Here is a 17,939-nt window from a genome sequence, read left to right as displayed (position 1 = left end):
TTTGAGAACATTTATAACACAAAGGTACATTAGAATATCAACGTCTGGTTAGAGAATGTGAACAATGTCAGGTGTCCAAAAAATTTATCTGCCTAAAGCGATTCACTTGGAAAAGGAGGTACTGGCTAGATTTTAGGGAAGAGTACCAGATCTAAGATAACTCCTACCAGATCCTAATCTATACCCGCAAACCACTCCAGACGTAAGCACTGGGCAGACTGAGGAAAACACTGGGTCTAGCTGGAGCAAGATTTCGATCGCCTAACCTTGTGCTGTCCAGTGTGGTAGCTACTAGTCACGTGCAGTTATTGAACTTAGAATTAAAAATTTTAAGTTCAGCCCCTCAGGCACCTTGGCCACATTCCAGGCGCGCGGCCAGAGCCCGCGGCTGCTGCCCTGCCAGGCGGACCCAGCGGGCCCAGCCCCGCGGGGAGCTCCACGGGGAGAGCCGGGCCGGAAACCAGACGGGCGCCGCCACCGGGAACCCCAAACTGCCAAACAAGGCTACGGAGAGCGGCGGGTTGTCACAGCAGAAATTAAGTTTCCCGCGCCATCGTTTGGCTATTCCCATTCCTGAGTTTCTCTTCTCCTTACCCATTCTCTGTCTTCTCACATCTTCCCCGCCTCCATTTTTCAGCCCCCTTCCCTATATTTTGTAGTAACAAATGTGCCGGCCACATTTAATGATTTCATACACTTATTGAGATTAAAATATTTTTGTAATTTCTCAATGTTAAAATTTAAGGAGCGGAATCTTCCAAATATGTTCCTCCACCCCCCCCCCCCCAATACAATATTTAGATGAGACTCTTTTTCTGTTTTTTAAAGTATGTACAATTGGTGTACTTTCCTTCCTGGGAGTCTCCTTACTTAGAATCCGGGTGGAAAAGAGAGCAATTCTAGTTCCAGACGCTGGGGTTTCCCTCCGTCGAAGGGCGGCTCGGTCCTCCGCTCCGCGAGGCCGCGCGGCCCCGGCAGCACCGCTCCCGCCGCTGAACCTCGACGGTCCCCTAGCGGAGAGAAGCTGAAAGAGCCCCTTCGCCCGCTTGGCGGTTGCCAAGCGACGGAGGCAGCGTCCGGCCAAGTCTTAGAAGGAGGGCGCAGGCTAAATGATGCTGAAAGAGCTATAACAACACCGCTTTCTATTGGCTGAGGAGCTCCCAGCCATCTCCGTGAACCAATGAGCAGATGCAAACGGGTGACGTCAGACGCTGTGCGACTACTCCCCTCCACCCTCTAGCGGCGCGTGTGGCGACCGCTGAAACCCACCGTAAACTCTTGGGGATCTCCACTGCCCCATGTGCACCGCGTCGCGCGTGCTGCTGCAGGTGTTCTTCCTGATGGTCCCCGAGGGCGTCCGTCCTCAGCCCTCCACCTCCCCGTCAGGGGCAGTGCCCACCCCTTGGGACTTGGGGCCAGGATCGCAGGGCGGGACCCTTCAGTCCTCTTCGGAGGGGACTGAGACTCCCTGGGCTGTGCCTGGGACCCCCACGGTCGTCCCTACTGTCGTGACCCCTTCAGCGCCTGGCAATGGGACCACGGACCTCTTCCCAGGTGAGAGGAGGAGATGTGGGGATGGAAACTACAGGCTTAGATCTAAAGTGCTGCGAGCAAAGTGAATTGCTACGAAGTGAGGATTGGGGCCGGCAGAAGAGGGGAATTCGCACTTGGAAGAATTTAGGGCTCCTCACCCCTTTCGCTCTGCTTTATGTCGTACCTCCATAGTCTTACCGACCTGTGTCTGTGACTTGACTCCTGGTACCTGCGATATAAATTGCTGCTGCGACAGAGACTGCTATCTCCTCCATCCGAGAACAGTTTTCTCCTTCTGCCTTCCGGGAAGCGTGAGGTGAGCTGTGTTGCGCAGGGTGAGCCCTACAGGGGATTGGAGCCCTGGAATGGGTGATACTTGGAAGTAAGAAGTTACCCTTCCTGCCTTCCTCCCCCACTTCTAACCCTGTAAGTGTAATTAAACTGGTTTTTCCCAGGATTGGCATTCCTCTTCGGATTCTTTAGAGCAGGGCCGGCCAATAGGCTAGGGCCTTCGTGCTGTCCTGTGGCTGCCCAAGGAGTCCTCTCTTCAGCAACTGACACCCACGGGGCAACCTTTTTTGGACCTAACCCTGCACATCTAAATGTATCTGTTCTTCATCCTGTTTCCTCACAGGTCTTCAAGTTGGGTGTGTGTGGACAACTCTCTTATCTTCAGGAGTAATTCCCCATTTCCTTCAAGAGTTTTTGTGGATTTAAATGGAGTTAGACAGTTTTGTGTCCATGTAAACAACTGTGAGTAGAAGCATTTGGTATATTGCCTAACATTTATTGAAAGCTGGCTTTGTCTCTGTCCTTTTCTTTCTTTGGTTTTGTTTTTTAACTTTTTTCTTGTCCTTTGAATTTCTATCATCCTGCCTCTTCACTTGCCCACCCCCTGTTAGTGAACATTTGCAGTTTTTTATCCCCTATTGGCTATCAGTCAGAAAACGCATATAGAACTTTTAATTTCAATCATCCCTGTTAGCCCAGATAATTACAGATAGATTCTATCCCCTGACTTGATACAACCTCCATGAAGGCACTCGCTGAATCTCCAGTAAGTGAGACATAGCAGGTAAATAATACTTGAATGAATGTCTTTGAAAAATGAGTACATACCAACCTTGTTTTTATTTTATGAAGCAACACTGTAAGGGAAAGAGCATTAGAGTCAGCTCTTAGCCATGCCATTTACTTACCAGCTGCACAGACTTGGACAAATCCCTTGGCATTTCCAGTCTCATTTCTTCAACTGCAAAATGAGAAATAACAACACTAGCCCTGGATGAGAAAGTGCTCTGTAACTTTTGAGTGCAATAGCAATGAGAGGTGGTTGTTATTATTAAGGTTTTTAAATAGACTTAGAAGTTTGCTGGTTATAACTATAACATTTCTAAAGATAGGAAGCTAATCTGTCTCTTTAATATCTAAGAAGCAAAATAGACAGACTTAAATGTCCCTAACACCCTGAAAGTTGACTGATCCTGATTTCGCTTAGAAAAGAAATAGCAAAACTAGATTCGTTTTAGAAAACAACCAATTTTTGACTTGGGGGAACTTATTATAAGTCTGCAACTGCCCCATTCTTTCCAAATCTCCTACTGCCTTCTAGTTCCAGCCTTAAGATTATACTCCAGAGCTATTGTAGGAGCGTCCAACTAGTCCTCCTTGCTTTTAATCTCCCCTCTTGCCTCCTATACCTTCCTGCCACTGCTTCTGGACCAGTAGTTTTGAACTTGCCCCAACAACACCTGAGAGTCACTCCCTTGGAAACTATAGGATACTTAGAATTGTTCAGTTTATATAAACATTGTGTCTCCCAAAATAACACCTATCAACACCTAGAAAGGATGGACCAGATCTCTGTTTATTCAAAGGGCTTAATATTTGCTGATAATAATCACCAGTAATGGATGTTCTTAGTCAAAGTCTGCATGATGGAGTGAGAAAAAGGAGACCAGGAATTGGGATCTGTGATTCACTCCTACCTCTGCCAGATGTCTCTGTGGCCTTTTGCAGCTCATTTACCTCTCAGGATCCAAATTTCCTCATGGGATTGGGCCAGATGGTCTCTAGGCTTTCTTCAACATCTGGAATTGTATCCATCTAAGTCTAAATACCTTTAAGCCCTGTTAGGTGTAATGCATACCATGTATGATGATAGAGGTTTTTAGGCAGAACTTTTAGATATTTATTTATTTACTTATTTAAAATATGTTTTTATTGATTTCAGAGAGAGGGAGGGAGAGAGGGAGAAAGATAGAAACATCAGTAATGAGAGAGTCATTGATCGGCTGCCTCCTGCACTCCCCCTACTGGGGATTGAGCCCAAAACCTGGGCATGTGCCCTGACAGGGAATCAAACCATGACCTCTTCGTTCATGGATCGACACTCAGCCACTGAGCCACACCGGCTGGGCTGCTTTCAGTTTTTTATCCCACGTCTGAATGAAATCATGTAGTTCTTTACTTTTTTTATCTGACTTATTTTGCTTACATGATATTTGCAAGATTCATCCATGTTGTTGAAATTGGTGCTATTTCATCTTTTCTTATAGCAGAGTAGTATTCCATTTTATATATGTACCACATCCTCTTTGTCTAATCATCTATCTAAGAACACTTCAGTTGTTTCCATGTGTTGGCCACCATAAATCATGCTGCAATGAACATAGGGGTACATACAGGATGGGGCAAAAGTAGGTTTACAGCTGTGAGTATGTGAAACACAGACTTTATTCTTGTATTATTGTTTATTAATTACTGTATTGTTTTCCACATGAACAATGTAAACCAAACTATTTTTGCCCCACCCTGTATATCTTTACGAATAAATGTTTTCAAATTTTTCAGATAGATACCCAGAAGAGAGGTTGCTGGGTCATGTGATAACTCTATTCTTAATTTTTTGAAAAACTGCCATACTATTTTCCATAGTATTGGCCATATTCTTATCTCATATCTTAAGACTAAAACAATAATCCATTTAACAGATTACAAATAAATTAGAAGGTGATAGAAATCAGAATTGTTATTTCTGAAGATGGAGTACTGATTGGGAACCTTCTGGGGAAATGTTCTATAACTTAATCTGTGTAGTAGTAATAAAAGTACGTATATAAATTTGTAAAGATATTTTTGAGTTTATGCTTAAAATTAGTGCATTTGTATACTTAACCTTACTGTGTATATATTATGTCTCAATAAAAATATTTTTAAAATTAGTTATTTGGCATGCAAGATATTTTTAAAAAATGTTTTTCTTTTATCTAAACCCCTTTTCTTTTTAAAAACATTTTAGCAAAATTAAACTATTTCCAGGAGCTCCAAAAAGTCAATGCATCCAACTTCCAGGCCCTGGCTACAGAGTTTGGAGGCAAATCATTCACTTCAACATTCCAAAGCCAGGCACCCCCACCTTTTTACAGGGTGAGCCTGGGGAAGGGGCTGGAATCATTTGGTTTTATTTTTCCCTCATAACTTGACAATTGACTGGGTTCTTTGCAATACCCTGCTGCAGTTAAGTAAACCCTTGTCTGTTCTTTGGGAGGGCAGTTGTCCACATTAGCAAGCTGCTGAGTTAATTTTTGTTTCTACTTCTTTTTTCTGGAGACTTTCATCCAATCTTACTGTGAATAAATTTGTGCTGTGCTTTGTTCAGGCCGGGGACCCCATTTTGACTTACTTCTCCAAGTGGTCCGTAATAAGCTTGCTGAGGCAGCCTGCAGCAGTTGGAGCTGGGGGACTCTGTACCGAGAGCAATCCTGCAGGTGAGTCCAGAGCAGAAATGCCAATGTTTTTGTTCAAGTTAAAGTAAGCTTTCTCATTTACCACCCCCTTGATTCTTTGTGTTCTAAGGTTTCTTAGAGAGTAAAAGTACAACTTGTGCTCGTTTCTTCAAGAACTTGGCAAACAGCTGCACCCTGGATCCAGCCCTCAATGCTGCCTCTTACTACAACTTCACGGTCTTGAAGGTGGGTATCCCGTCTCCCCAATGTCACCACTGTGGGCTTAAAATCAACACGCTTCCCATTGTCGGGTTGTGGGAAAGGCATTAATCTGAAAGTCAAAATGCCCAAGAGCTACATAAAAGGCAGAGGGCCTGGAAACCCTATTATCTGAAGGAAGGTGAAAGAATGAGGGCTGTATAGCCATGATAAGAGATTCTCGACGTCCTAGCTAATGGGATTGGCTTGGGAGGGGTGACATCTTACTATTTCACCAAAATTCTGCTTTTGCCATTCAGGAGAGCTCTGCTCCGAGTAGGTGGGCATTGCAATCCATCCAACCTCCACTCAGCTTTACTCCTGGCATGTTAGTGTAAAGAAGAATCAGGTAGAAGAGAGGAAACAAATTATTCTAATATGTTGATCCCCCCCAAATATGAAACCTCAAGCTCCTGGAAATTTTCTCTAAGGTATATGCATACTCAGTTTCTTGCTTTTCTCTTATTCTAGGTTCCAAGAGGTATGACTGATCTGCAGAATATGAAGGTATGATGTTGTTCATCAGGAAAAAGTCAAGAGAATATTTGGTCCCTTTGCATCTAAGGCAATTTCTGTCTAGATTGTAGTGGTGAAAGAAAATGTATTTGTGATGTATCAAAATGTTAAGTGTGAATCTAAAACAATGTTTTCCATGTGTGTTCTATATGATTAATAAGCATCGTAAGAATTAGGAATTCAAAAGGTGTTAGGTAAGTTTGGGAAACACTGGGCTAAGTAAAGTTAAACACTATAATTAGGGTGGACTTCTTGGACTCTTTAATATGCTTGAGGTCCTTGTTAATCTCTAAGAGGCAGGTATCGAATATAGTATTTCTAAAACTTATTTGACCATGGAACCTTTATTTTATAACTAATAGAATTAACGTTTTGAGAAATATGTTTTGAGACTTACTGACTTGTCATGACTTGAATTTAAGTTCTAGGCTGGCAATGGAAGGAGAAAGTTGATGGTCAAAATGAAAAATACTCATTTCGGCATGATATGTAGCTAGAAGAGAAAATGCTGCTTTCAATTTTAGTTAATTTGCTTCTTTCCCTTGCTAGTTCCAGGTTCCTGTAACACTCGTCTCACAGGCTGGTTCTCCTCTGTTGGCTGGAAACACATGTGAGAATGTTGTTTCCCAGGTAGGGATGCTGACCTCAAGTTCTGGATTGATGTATGTTGATCACCATTTCCAGGTGCCCCATCTTCTATTAAGTACCTTACCAACCCCACATGGATTTTTGTGCATTACCTGAAAATTAGCATGTCAAGAATTGAGCGCATCCCCTTCCTCCCTACCATGTTTCAGTTGTTTCCATTGCTACCGTCTTGCATGTCGAGAACATTAAGAGTATTTCTGACTCCTTTCTTTGTTCAGATGCAGTCTGTTATGGTTCTTACCACATTTTCTTCTGTTAACAGAGTCAGTATCATCTGATAATCTGAAATAGACTGATCAACTTTTCCTCTATTCTCTCTCTTCTAATCAACCTACAGAAGTAAAAATTATCTTAAAGCATACTTTTAAACTATGCTCAAAAATCGAAGGATACTGTCCTTCAATTGCTTCTGACTTCCATCTCCAGCCGCCACCCCTGCTCATCCTCAGACACGGACCGCCAAGTAAACCAGGTTTCCACTCCATGCTCACCTGCCTGTGCTGCTTCTCACCTTCCTCTGTACACGATCAAAACTTACTTTTTTTCCCTTTCAATTCTTAAAACTCACCTCTCCCTTGAATCTTTTCAAAGAGCTCTACCCAGTCTCTTTTTCTCATGTGTGGGTGTAAGAGGAGGTCAGCTTTATCTTCTCATGGTATTTGTGTTTGGCATTTTTAAGGCTGTTTGTTTATTCTCCCTCATTGGCTGTATTTTTAATTGGGGTATAATTAATACATAATATCGTATTCGTTTCTTGAGTTGATAGGCGTATGGAGTGGGCAAAAGTAGGCTTACAGTTGTAATACAAATAAATAATACATTAATTAATAATAATACAAGAATAAATTATTTCCCACACTCACAACCATAAATCTACTTTTGCCCAACCCTGTATACATTGCAAAACAATTACCACAATAAGTTTAGTTAACAACCATCACTACACAGATTTTTTTCTTACTATGAGAACTTTCAAGATCTACTTTTATATCAACTTTCAAATATACAATATTGTTAACTAGTCACCATAGTGTATAATAAAACCCTTAAAGACCAAAAATTTACATAAAACATAATTGGCCCACTAAACAATTTTTATTAATTGATTCTACTTTTGTATTTCAGGTCATTTATGACATAGAGACCAACGGGACTTTTGGAATCCAGAAAGTCTCTGTCAGTTTTGGACAGACCAGCCTGACTGTTGAGCCAGATGCTTCCTTACAGCAACACTTCACCATTCGCTTCAGGGTTAGGGCCCTTCTCCTGGAGGGGCGGGAGGCATCTGCAACATGCGAAATAGAACAAGGGTGAAGGCCTAGTTCAGTCTGTCAGTTGAGGCCTCAACTTTTTTTTTTTGTAATGTGCTGACTTTCTGACTAGACTTAAAAGGATGAATAGTCCCTTCAGTGCGGAGAGAAGGAGTAGACGTTGCTCTAGCCCAGAGTCAAAGCCAGGGGAACTAACTATATGGCACACTTGGTGTTCACCGTGCAAAAAGCCTCAGCGTTTAATATGCCATCATTTAACTGCAAGTGACAGGGGTTCACCGATGCTTGCTCATTAACATTTTCTCTGACTCTCTGTCTGGCCCCAGCAAAGCAGGACTTCAATTTCAAATCCGAACTCTTTTTAAATAGTCATTTTGAGTCATAAATTCAGCCATCATCCCACAGAAATTCTTTAACAGGCTTTTCTCATATTTCTGGGCATTCAGCAGATCTTTTTTTCACTTTTTCCCTCTATTATTTGAGCTTACATACTTATAGTGAGCATGAATATTTGCCTGTATTTATGAAAGTTGTAAAAAATGTGATGGCATTCGGTGTTTTATTTATTCCCCACTTAACCTAGGTTTCCAATCTTGATCACTACCTTTGGATTTCTTCTGCTTTTCTTCTTTTTAAAACTAGCCGAGTCCAGTTTCATCTCAGCTCTGCCTTCAAGTGATCGACCAAGCCTCATGTCTGTCAGAGTTCATCTCTGGAGCATCTATTGTTAATTAAAATATATTTATAAATTACATTTAAGTTCCTCTCATTTCAGCCAGGCTGAACATAGCTCTAAATTGATAGTAATTTTTTAAAAACAGGGTTGATAGATCCTTGTTTGTAACCCTTGGTAGAAGTAGCATATAGTCAATTTATATTGTGAATTTCAATATTCACATCACTCCGGATTACTTTAGGGGATACAAAAGGAAAAGTCATTGGAGCAGAAGTTTTTGCAGAATCCTACACTGGAAAGAAGCCAGATTGTCCAGTGCAGCTAACTTCCTGCATTGCCTTAAGGAAGGGTGTGAAGCCAAGGAGTGGGAGGTGTGAGAGTATGTTTTTCTCTGTAACTGACTTTTCTTTTGCTTTTTCTGCAGGCTTCTCAGAGCACAGCCGCTTCTCTTCCTGGTCCTAGAAGTGGCAATCCTGGCTATATTGTTGGGAAGCCACTCTTGGCTCTAACTGGTGATGTAAGTCACTCAGTATCCTTTTTGGAGTTAAGTGGCCTGTTGCAGCCTAATGAGAAAAGCTGTAGCTGCTGATCTTTTGGATTTTCCAATTCTGCGGTCCCCCATTTTTTAGGTGTCCAGGATTTCCTTTACCAAGCCATTAATACACTGCGTTCTCAAATGTTACGATCAAAGACTTTCAAACTTACATTAGACTGGCTGAAGGTGAAGATCATGACTGACTTTTGTTTTAATGAGGCATTTATATGCTGGTGTGTGGTTAACCATTTTTGGAAAAACACTATCTCTGTGTTTTTTTATTTACTAGAAGAAGAAAACAAATTGTGATTTGAACGATACCATGATATTAATAAAATATAGTGTTAAGGAAACAATAAGAGCATAAATTTTCCAGTCTGCCTACATTTTTTTTCTGTTATCTCCTTGACCATCACTTTTCACCTCAGATGACCCTCTTGCAGAGCAAGGGTGATGGAACTTGCTCTGTTAGGAGACACGAAGTACAATTTGGAGTGAATGCAATGTCTGGATGCAGACTCAGGTAATTCATTGCTTCTTCTTCATTTCCCACAATTTTGTCTCTCTCTAGGGATTATGTTGATATGGCAACTTTTATATTTTGAATGAGAGTTCAGAGATTTCTAGTTAGGAATAGTCTTGTAATCTAAATAATATTAACATTGCTAAGAGTTTTCTGACAGTTCTCTATATCTAGTGAGGGTTTTTTCTTTTAATTTACTTTATGCTATTATTTCTAATATTTGGATTATTTTACTAATATGGGTACAATATTATGTTAGCTTTGGACTCCAGCCTCCATGATGTTTTAATTTCAGACTGAAAAAGGTGGACTGCAGCCACTTGCAGCAAGAGATGTATCAGACTCTTCATGGGAGGCCCAGACCAGAGCACGTTGCCATCTTCGGTAACGCTGACCCAGCCCAGAAGGGAGAGTGGACCAGGATCCTCAGCAGGAACTGCAGTGTTTCAGTAAGGAGAGAAGTACCTGTTCTGACTCACTTCCCCCTTTGTTGTGAATATTGAAATTAAAACCAGCCCTGTTCCATCAGTAATGTGGCCATTATAGAAGGAAGATAATGCTTGTCATGAGAATACAAGAAACATGCCCATCTGATGTCATTATTTCAGGTTAGGTTTATACTTACTTTCCTTACGAGGAGAAAAACTTAAAGTTAGAAAATTCAGAGATTGCTCTGTGGTTCAAAACCAACCTTACTCATAGTAAGAGAAAAATGTATTTCATATATATTTCAATTGTTCTTACCTTCCTGAATATTTGGTCAGCACAGATTCTGTCTTTGAGGTTGAAGTTGCGTTCTTTCTGTTGTTATAAATTTTTTTATTTTTATATTTACTAAAAGTACATTACCAGGTCAAAAATTCATACCATGTAGAATGGTATTAAATTTTTAAAAAACTCAACACCCCGTCCCCGGAAGTTACCTCATTCAGCTGTTTCTGTTTTCACTGTGTCAGTGGCCCACTAGATCAGTGCACAGCAGGGTGTCTCCTGACTCCAGTCTAAAATAAAATCTGCTGTGCTCTTCTGTCTCATCCTCCTATACCCTACCCCTACCTTCTCATTCTAGTTGGCTGTACCTTTAATTTTATTTCTTTTTATTTAAAACTTTAAATTACTTATTTTTCTGTATAAGTAATACACACACTTGACTTGAAAAATTCAAAAAGTACACCGTAAAAATCTCTCTTCCAGGCAGCTCTTCCCTTCCTCAGAGGCAACCAAAGTTACGAGTTTCTTTCCTTCTTATATTCTTTTTTTAATCCAACTGATAGGTTATCATGAACACTGCTCTGCACTTTGCTTTTTTCACTTGATCTTAGAGTTTGTTCCATGTCAGTACATAATAAGCCTCCCCATTCTTTGCATAGTATAGTTGCATAATATTCCATTATACAGATGAACCATAATTTATTTAACCAGTTTTACTGATGGACATTCAGGTATTTTCCAGTCTTTCGCTATTATACACAATGTGGCATTTTATAACCTTATTCAGGTACATATCATACATGTGAGAATAAACCTATATGATAGCTCAGCTGGGCGTGGCTCAGTGGTTGAGCATCGACCTAGGATCCAGGAAATCTTGGTTTGATTCCCGGTCAGGGCACATGCCCAGGTTTCGAGCTTGATCCCCAGTCGGGGTTGTGCAGGAGGCAGCCGATCAATGACTCTCATCATTGATGTTTCTCTCTCTCTCTCCCTCCTTCTCTCTGAAATCAATAAAGCTGCATTTTTTTAAAAACAACAAAAAGACACCTATATGATAAATCCTAGAAGTAGAATTTCTAGACCAAAGGGTCAGACTACTTGGTTGGACTTCATAATTACTAAAATGTCTTCTTCCTTAACCTTTCACTGCTCCTGTGTTCAAGTCCTTTGTGTTAGTCAAGCGTCTGCTCAAGGCCAGTGCCTTGTACATGCCAGGGACTCAGGAGACACTCAGTAACTATGATTCACATTAATCAATGAATGTCCCTCTATTCTGTTCTAGTTGTATACTTTTTTTTTATGTGCCATCTCTCTACCTGAATTCTTTTAATCACTAAATCACCATTTCTTCCAGTTACATATTACTCATCCCAGTTCTATCCTCAGCCAGAAATGGCTGTTTCTTCTGGCGTTCCACAATGCTGACTATGCACTGCTCACTGAGCACTTCTTTTTTTTTTTTTTTTAATCCTTGCCCAAGGACATGCTGCTTGTGGGAGAGAGACCGGGCAGGGGGAGCGGGGAGGGGAAGCAACATTGATTGCCTGCCTTCTGTATATGCCCTAACTAGGGATCGAACCTCCAACCCAGGTATGTGCCCTGACCGGGAATCAAACCGGCAGTCTTACGGTGCACGGTGACGATGCTCCAAACAACTGCGCCGCTGCAGCCAGGCACACTGAGCACTTCTTATAGCCACTGTAAATGGGCTCACGTTTTATAATCTCTATATTAGTAATTTCCATTTTAGAATTTTAATTCTCCTAAGGTCAAGGGCAGTAATATGGTCTGTTGTGACCTTTTGTGTTCTCTAAGCCACATTGCCTTCTCTGTTAATTATATAATGTTTAGGAAACCGTGGCTGTTTAATGCGTGGTGACTGATTATAGGCACCATCAGCAATTCAAGCAGATGCTTCTCTACCCTTCTGCAGGCTATGCATTGCACTTCCTGCTGTGTCATACCAGTGTCCCTGCAGATCCAGGTACTGTGGGCGTATATAGGCCTCCAGTCCAACCCACAGGCTCATGTGTCAGGAGCACGATTCCTGTACCAGTGTCAGCCCATAAAGGTAAGCCATGGCTCATACAGGACCACTAACCCTTGCAACACTGAGGTTGTCTTTTCAGCCATTTGATGACGATAATTCTTACCTCTGAGAGCCCATCTATGTATGCTACCAGCCAGTGTTTGGTTAGAGTGGGCTGACATGATTAACTTTCAAGTCCATCCCCTGCCTGGTTACTGAAATGAGCGTGTTGTCGTGGTGAATACATCTATATCCCTTTTCTCCGTTTTTCTTAATATTCTGAACTCAGGCTACAGTATAGGTTAATTTCTTTTAAATCATCATGCTACGTATTAAGAGCAGACCATTAATCTAAGAAAACTGTCTTTTTTATGAGAGTAAACCAATTTCTAATTTTGTACCAGTGTACTTTTGATATTAAATTTTATTAAAATAAATCCATTTTAATCTTTTTTAAAAATTATCATATCACTATTACTATACTGGTTGATTCAACCACAGAAAATATTCTCCAGCCACACTCTATATTCAATGTGACAGTCACACCAGTCACATACTTGAGTCTCTGAACCTGTTGCTCCGAGAGATAACTGAGATTTTACTGCTGTTTTCTTCTATGATTTTTATGGTTTCATGACTTATCTATTTTGAATTTATTCTTGTGTGTGGTGCAAGTTGGTGGTCTAATTGCACATTCAACTGTCAAAATTCATTACACCGAACATTTAAGATGTGTACATTTTATTGTATATAAATTATACTTCAATGAAAAAGTTAAAATGAAACAAAAAGACCAAAAAAAAGCACCACTGACTAGGGGGAAATATTTGCAATACATGTACATGACAGAGTTCTTGTATGTGTAGAATAAAGAACTCTTACAGCTCAATAATGATTTACACACCCGAGCCAAAGAGGAATTTGTCCTAGTTCATAGTCTGAAATATGTAGCTACAAAACATAAAAGAGATGGAATCCACAGCTTTTTCTCTGATAATGATAATTTTCATTTATAATGATTTGACATGCAGATTTACAAATAATGGTTTAAAAATTGAGATTATAAAAATGTAATATAGTAATATATAGGATGTACTTTTTATTACCAAAGCCAAACAAAACTTAATCCAAACTTTCCATGTTGTTATAAAGTAAATTTTTGGGGGGGACAATGGATTTTGCTGCATGTAAACTGAATTGAAGCAACAACAAAAAAAAATCCCCTAAAACTTCACAAAAAGATAAAACAGAATTGTTGGTGGCAATTTCTGAAGTAAACATCATAAAATATTATATCTTAAGGTAGAAATAAATCAACCATACATAACAACTGAATCCCCGGTAAAAGAAATGAGCTGACTTGGCTCTGTGCCTTTTGTTGTCGTGATAAAAGAAATGAGAGGACTGAACTTTGAGGGAGGTTATCTTTTTCTTTGTTTTTTTGTTTTTTCACTGTTCTTGCTGCTCATGCTAAACAGTGGATTTTCTAATTTTGCTTATATATAATTTTTAAAATGCAAATAGAAAAAATTTAGACTTTAGAATTCAAATATCACACACTGAACTTAACTCAGAAACCTCGTTCTCTATGTGGTACTGAAAACAGATACACTCATAATCAGTTATTCTCATTGTGTTATCCTGAAATATAGGACTAAAATTTTTGTATTATACTCTCAAGTGTGTTTGAGATCAGCTTTGTTTTATGTATGAATAAACTCAGGTTCTTACACAGATGCTACTAAAAAAAGGGGAGGGGGCCCGGCCGGGCGTGGCTCAGCAGTTGAGCATCGACCTAGGATCCAGGAAATCGAGGTTTGATTCCCAGTCCGGGCACATGCAGGGTTGTGAGGCAGCCGATCGATGACTCTCTCATCACTGATGTTTCTCTCTCTCCCCCTCTCCCATCCTCTCTCTGAAATCAATAAAGATATATATCTTTTAAAATAAAAATAAAATTTAAAAAGGGGAGGGGGTAAGCTATTAAGATCTAAAATTCTTGGGTCATTAATGAGTGATACAGACTGCCTTGTGGCCTTTACTATAGGACAATTAGGTACAATTGTGCACTAGGTTTATTTATACCGGCATTACTACAGATGGCGAGTAATTTCTTGTGCTATGACTTTATGAGGGCCATGTCACTAGATAATAGGAATTTTTCAGCTCCATTTTAATCTAACGGGACCACCATCATATGTGTGGTTGTTGTTGACCAAAACGTTATAGAACTGCCAGATGTCAGTATCTTTGTGTCTTTTCGCTAGAACTAGTAATTTTCTTCAGAAAAAGACCCTCCCTGCTGAACGGTGAAGTTATAAGACCATCTCTCAGCATTTTGGAACTAGATGAGGAAAGGGTTTCATTATACAGAGTAATTTCCCTGTTTTTACTTCTGTACCTCACTCAGCCTTTCTTTATGCCCAGCATCTCTAAATCTAGAATTTCTCTGACTTGAATTGTCCAGTCTCTTCTTGAGGTGGGGAAGGAGTTGTTGCTTGTTTGCATTGAGGGAGTCTCACTCAGTACCATGTTCTGTCCCTGCCTCCCTGTTATCTCCTGTTACTGAGTCTTTCAAGGTTCTACCAAGCTCTGCTAGCTTCTACTCCCCAGAGGCTTTTAGGTTCAGCCTTTTTTCCCTGTGAGCCTGGATCCTTCTGGGACCTGATAAGGTAGAGCTACTAAGCACATCATAGCAGTTTTGTCATCTGGCCTCTCTGATATCAGGCAGCTCCCCAGCTGGGAGAACCTGGAGTCAGTCTTTAGGTAAGTGTAACTGTTCACAGTTCTGGTGTCATGGACTGTTGCTAAGAAATTCCTTTCCTATGTCTCAGAAAATTACATAGGACCAATATGAGAAAAAGGTATATCTTGTTTAGAGCAATTTAGTTTTGGTCTTTCTTCAGGGAAAGTTATAATAAGTCAAGTAGAGGGCTATTTGAATTGGTATCAAGTACTGACCTGGACTTTCTTCCTGCAGGATTCCCAATTAACAGAAATGTCTTTGACAACTATTGTGACCTTTGTGGACATTACCCAGAAGCCAGAGCCTCCACAGGGCCAACCCAGAATCGACTGGAAATTGCCGTTCGACTTCTTCTTTCCTTTCAAAGTGGCATTCAGCAAGGGAGCAGACTCTCAAAAAGGCTCAGTCTCTCCCATCCTTGTCCTGTCTCTCTTACTACTTGGAGTTCTCAGCCTGGAGACTAAGTAACAGAGCGAGAAGAATCATATTTTAATTTTCCCTGTGGGAAGTCCTACAGCAGCCTACTTATGTTGGCTAATGACCAGAGAGCATTTAGGACAGGGGTGGGGAACCTTTTTTCTGCCAAGCACCATTTGGTAATATGTAATGTCATTCGCGGGCCATACAAAATTATCAATTTAAAAATTAGCTATGAAAAAAGCTCCTATAGCCCGGCTGGGCATGGCTCAGCAGTTGAACGTCGACCTAGGATCCAGGCGATCGGGGTTCGATTCCCGGTCAGGGCACATGCCTGGGTTGTGGGGTCAATCAATGACTCATCATTGATGTTTCTGTCTCTCTCCCTCTCCTTTCCTCTCTCTGAAATCAATAAAGATATATTTAAAAAAAAAAAAAAAAAAAGCTCCTAGATTTATTGAATTTCATGTCCCACCTTTTCTACTGACATACTTGTTTAATGCTAATTTTTGGCCTGTTTTTTTACAATTACAGTTTACACTTAATATTATTTTATATTGGTTTAAGGTACACAGCACAGTGGTTAGACAATCATATACTTTACAAAGTGTTCCCCCTGATATTTCCAGTACACCTGGCTCCCTCCATACATAGTTATTAAAATGTTGACTATATTTCCTAAGCTGTACTTTACATCCCCATGACTATTCTGTAACTACCAATCTGTGCTTTTCAATCTCTTCACCTTTTTCACCCAGCCTCCCAGCCCCCTCCCCTCTCGCAGCCATCAGTCTGTTCTCTGTATCTATGAGTCTGTTTCTATTTTGTTTGTTCATTTATATTGCTCTTTAGATTTCACGTATGAGTGAAATCATATGGCATTTATCTTTCTCTGAGTGACTTATTTCACTTAGCATAATACCCTCTAGCTCTATCCATGGTGTTGCAAATGGAAAGATTTCATTGTTTTATTTTTTATGGCCGAGTAATATTCCATTGTATATATGTGCCACCACTTTACATTCTTGTCTATTGATGGGCGGCCCTTGAGTTGCCTCCATAGCTTGGCTATTGTAAATAACTGCAATGAACAGAGGGGTGCATATATTCTTTCGAATTAGTGTTTTGGGTTTCTTTGGATATATACCCAGAAGTTGAATTGCTGGGTCATAAGGGAGTTCCATTTTTAATTTTTTGAGGAACCTTCATACTGTTTTCCATGGTGGTGGCTGCACCAATCTGCGTTCCCACCAACAGTGCATAAGGGTTCCCTTTTCTCCACACCCTCATAATCAGACATACATATACATCAATGAAACAGATATAGAGAGCCCCGAAATAAACATGCCTATATGGTGAATTAATATTTTACAAAGAAGGCATGAACTTACAGTGGGGGTAAAGACAGTCTATTCAATAAACAGTGTTGGGAAAATTGGACAGATACATGCAAAAAAAATGAAACGACCATTTTCTTACGCCATATATAAGAGTAAACTCAATGGATTAAAGACTTAAATGTAAGACTCAAAACCATAAAACTCCTAGAAGAAAACATGGGCAGTAAAATCTTGGACATTTCTCTTAGTAATATTTTTTCTGATACATCTCCTCAGGCAAGGGAAACAAAAAATAAGTGGGACTGCATCAAACTAAAAAGTTCTTGCACAGCAAAGGAAACCATCAACAAAATGAAAAGACAGCTCCCTGACTGGGAGAATATATTCACCAATGGGACATATTATGAGTTAATATCCAAAATTTATAAAGAACTCATACAACTCAACACCAAGAAAAACCCACAACCCAATTTAAAAATGGGCAAAGGTCATGAATAGACACTTCTCTAAAGGGGACATACAGATGGCCAACAGACATATAAAAAGATGTTCTAAATAAATAAATAAATAAATAAATAAATAAATAAAAAGATGTTCAACATCACCAATCACCAAATTCAAATTAAAAAATGAGATTCATCAGTCTGTTCCATGACGAAGGGGGTGGGAGCAGTGATTAACCAGAGAACTTATATGCATATATGCATAACCCATGGACACAGACAGTGAGGTGAAGGCTGGGGTGTGTATGTATGTGTGTGTGTGTGTGTGTGTCAAAGGGGACATCTGTAACACTTTCAACAATAAAGATAAATTTTTAAAAAACAGTAAGAATCACCTTGCACCTGTCAGATGGCTATGGTCAGTAAATCAACAACATAAAGCAGGGGTTATGAAATGCCAGTCCCATCATAGTCTTCAGGGGTGCTTTATAAAAATGCTGACTCCTGGGCCCTGCCCCTGGAGATTCTAATTCACTGGTGGGAAGGGGGGGTTCTAAGAATC

At 40.3% G+C, this 17,939-nt stretch overlaps 1 protein-coding gene across 3 annotated transcripts; it reads left to right on the top strand.

Annotated features, from left to right (window-relative positions):
- The first annotated feature begins 1,200 nt into the window (after window positions 1-1,200).
- On the top strand, window positions 1,201-16,019 carry TCTN3 (tectonic family member 3). Of its 3 annotated transcripts, XM_081158020.1 has the most exons (14): window positions 1,201-1,554; window positions 1,726-1,849; window positions 2,168-2,286; window positions 4,835-4,962; window positions 5,195-5,303; window positions 5,392-5,507; window positions 5,991-6,026; window positions 6,585-6,665; window positions 7,809-7,934; window positions 9,055-9,159; window positions 9,594-9,688; window positions 9,984-10,137; window positions 12,336-12,473; window positions 15,412-16,019. In XM_081158020.1, the coding sequence occupies exons 1-14, from the start codon at window positions 1,299-1,301 to the stop codon at window positions 15,643-15,645; spliced, it is 1,821 nt and encodes a 606-aa protein (XP_081014146.1). In that variant the 5' UTR covers window positions 1,201-1,298; the 3' UTR covers window positions 15,646-16,019. The 3 variants fall into 3 exon arrangements, with proteins under 3 accessions (XP_081014146.1, XP_081014147.1, XP_081014148.1); XM_081158021.1 differs by lacking the exon at window positions 7,809-7,934 and having other exon boundaries at window positions 1,226-1,554; XM_081158022.1 differs by lacking the exon at window positions 12,336-12,473 and having other exon boundaries at window positions 1,226-1,554; window positions 15,412-16,013.
- Window positions 16,020-17,939: the final 1,920 nt, after the last annotated feature.

Source organism: Miniopterus schreibersii (assembly GCF_964146895.1).
Source record: "Miniopterus schreibersii genome assembly, chromosome: 14".
Taxonomy (NCBI): Eukaryota; Metazoa; Chordata; class Mammalia; order Chiroptera; family Miniopteridae; genus Miniopterus; species Miniopterus schreibersii.
Note: the sequence above shows the minus strand (reverse complement) of the source record. Positions and strands in the feature narration are given on the sequence as shown.

Excerpts from the sequence above, each read along its gene's own strand:
- TCTN3 (XM_081158020.1), top strand. The coding sequence starts at position 1,299 with ATGTGCACCGCGTCGCGCGTGCTGCTGCAGGTGTTCTTCCTGATGGTC. Across the intron at positions 2,287-4,834 it reads TTGTGTCCATGTAAACAACT|CAAAATTAAACTATTTCCAG; the intron begins GTGAGTAGAAGC and ends AAAACATTTTAG. Across the intron at positions 4,963-5,194 it reads CACCCCCACCTTTTTACAGG|GCCGGGGACCCCATTTTGAC; the intron begins GTGAGCCTGGGG and ends TGCTTTGTTCAG.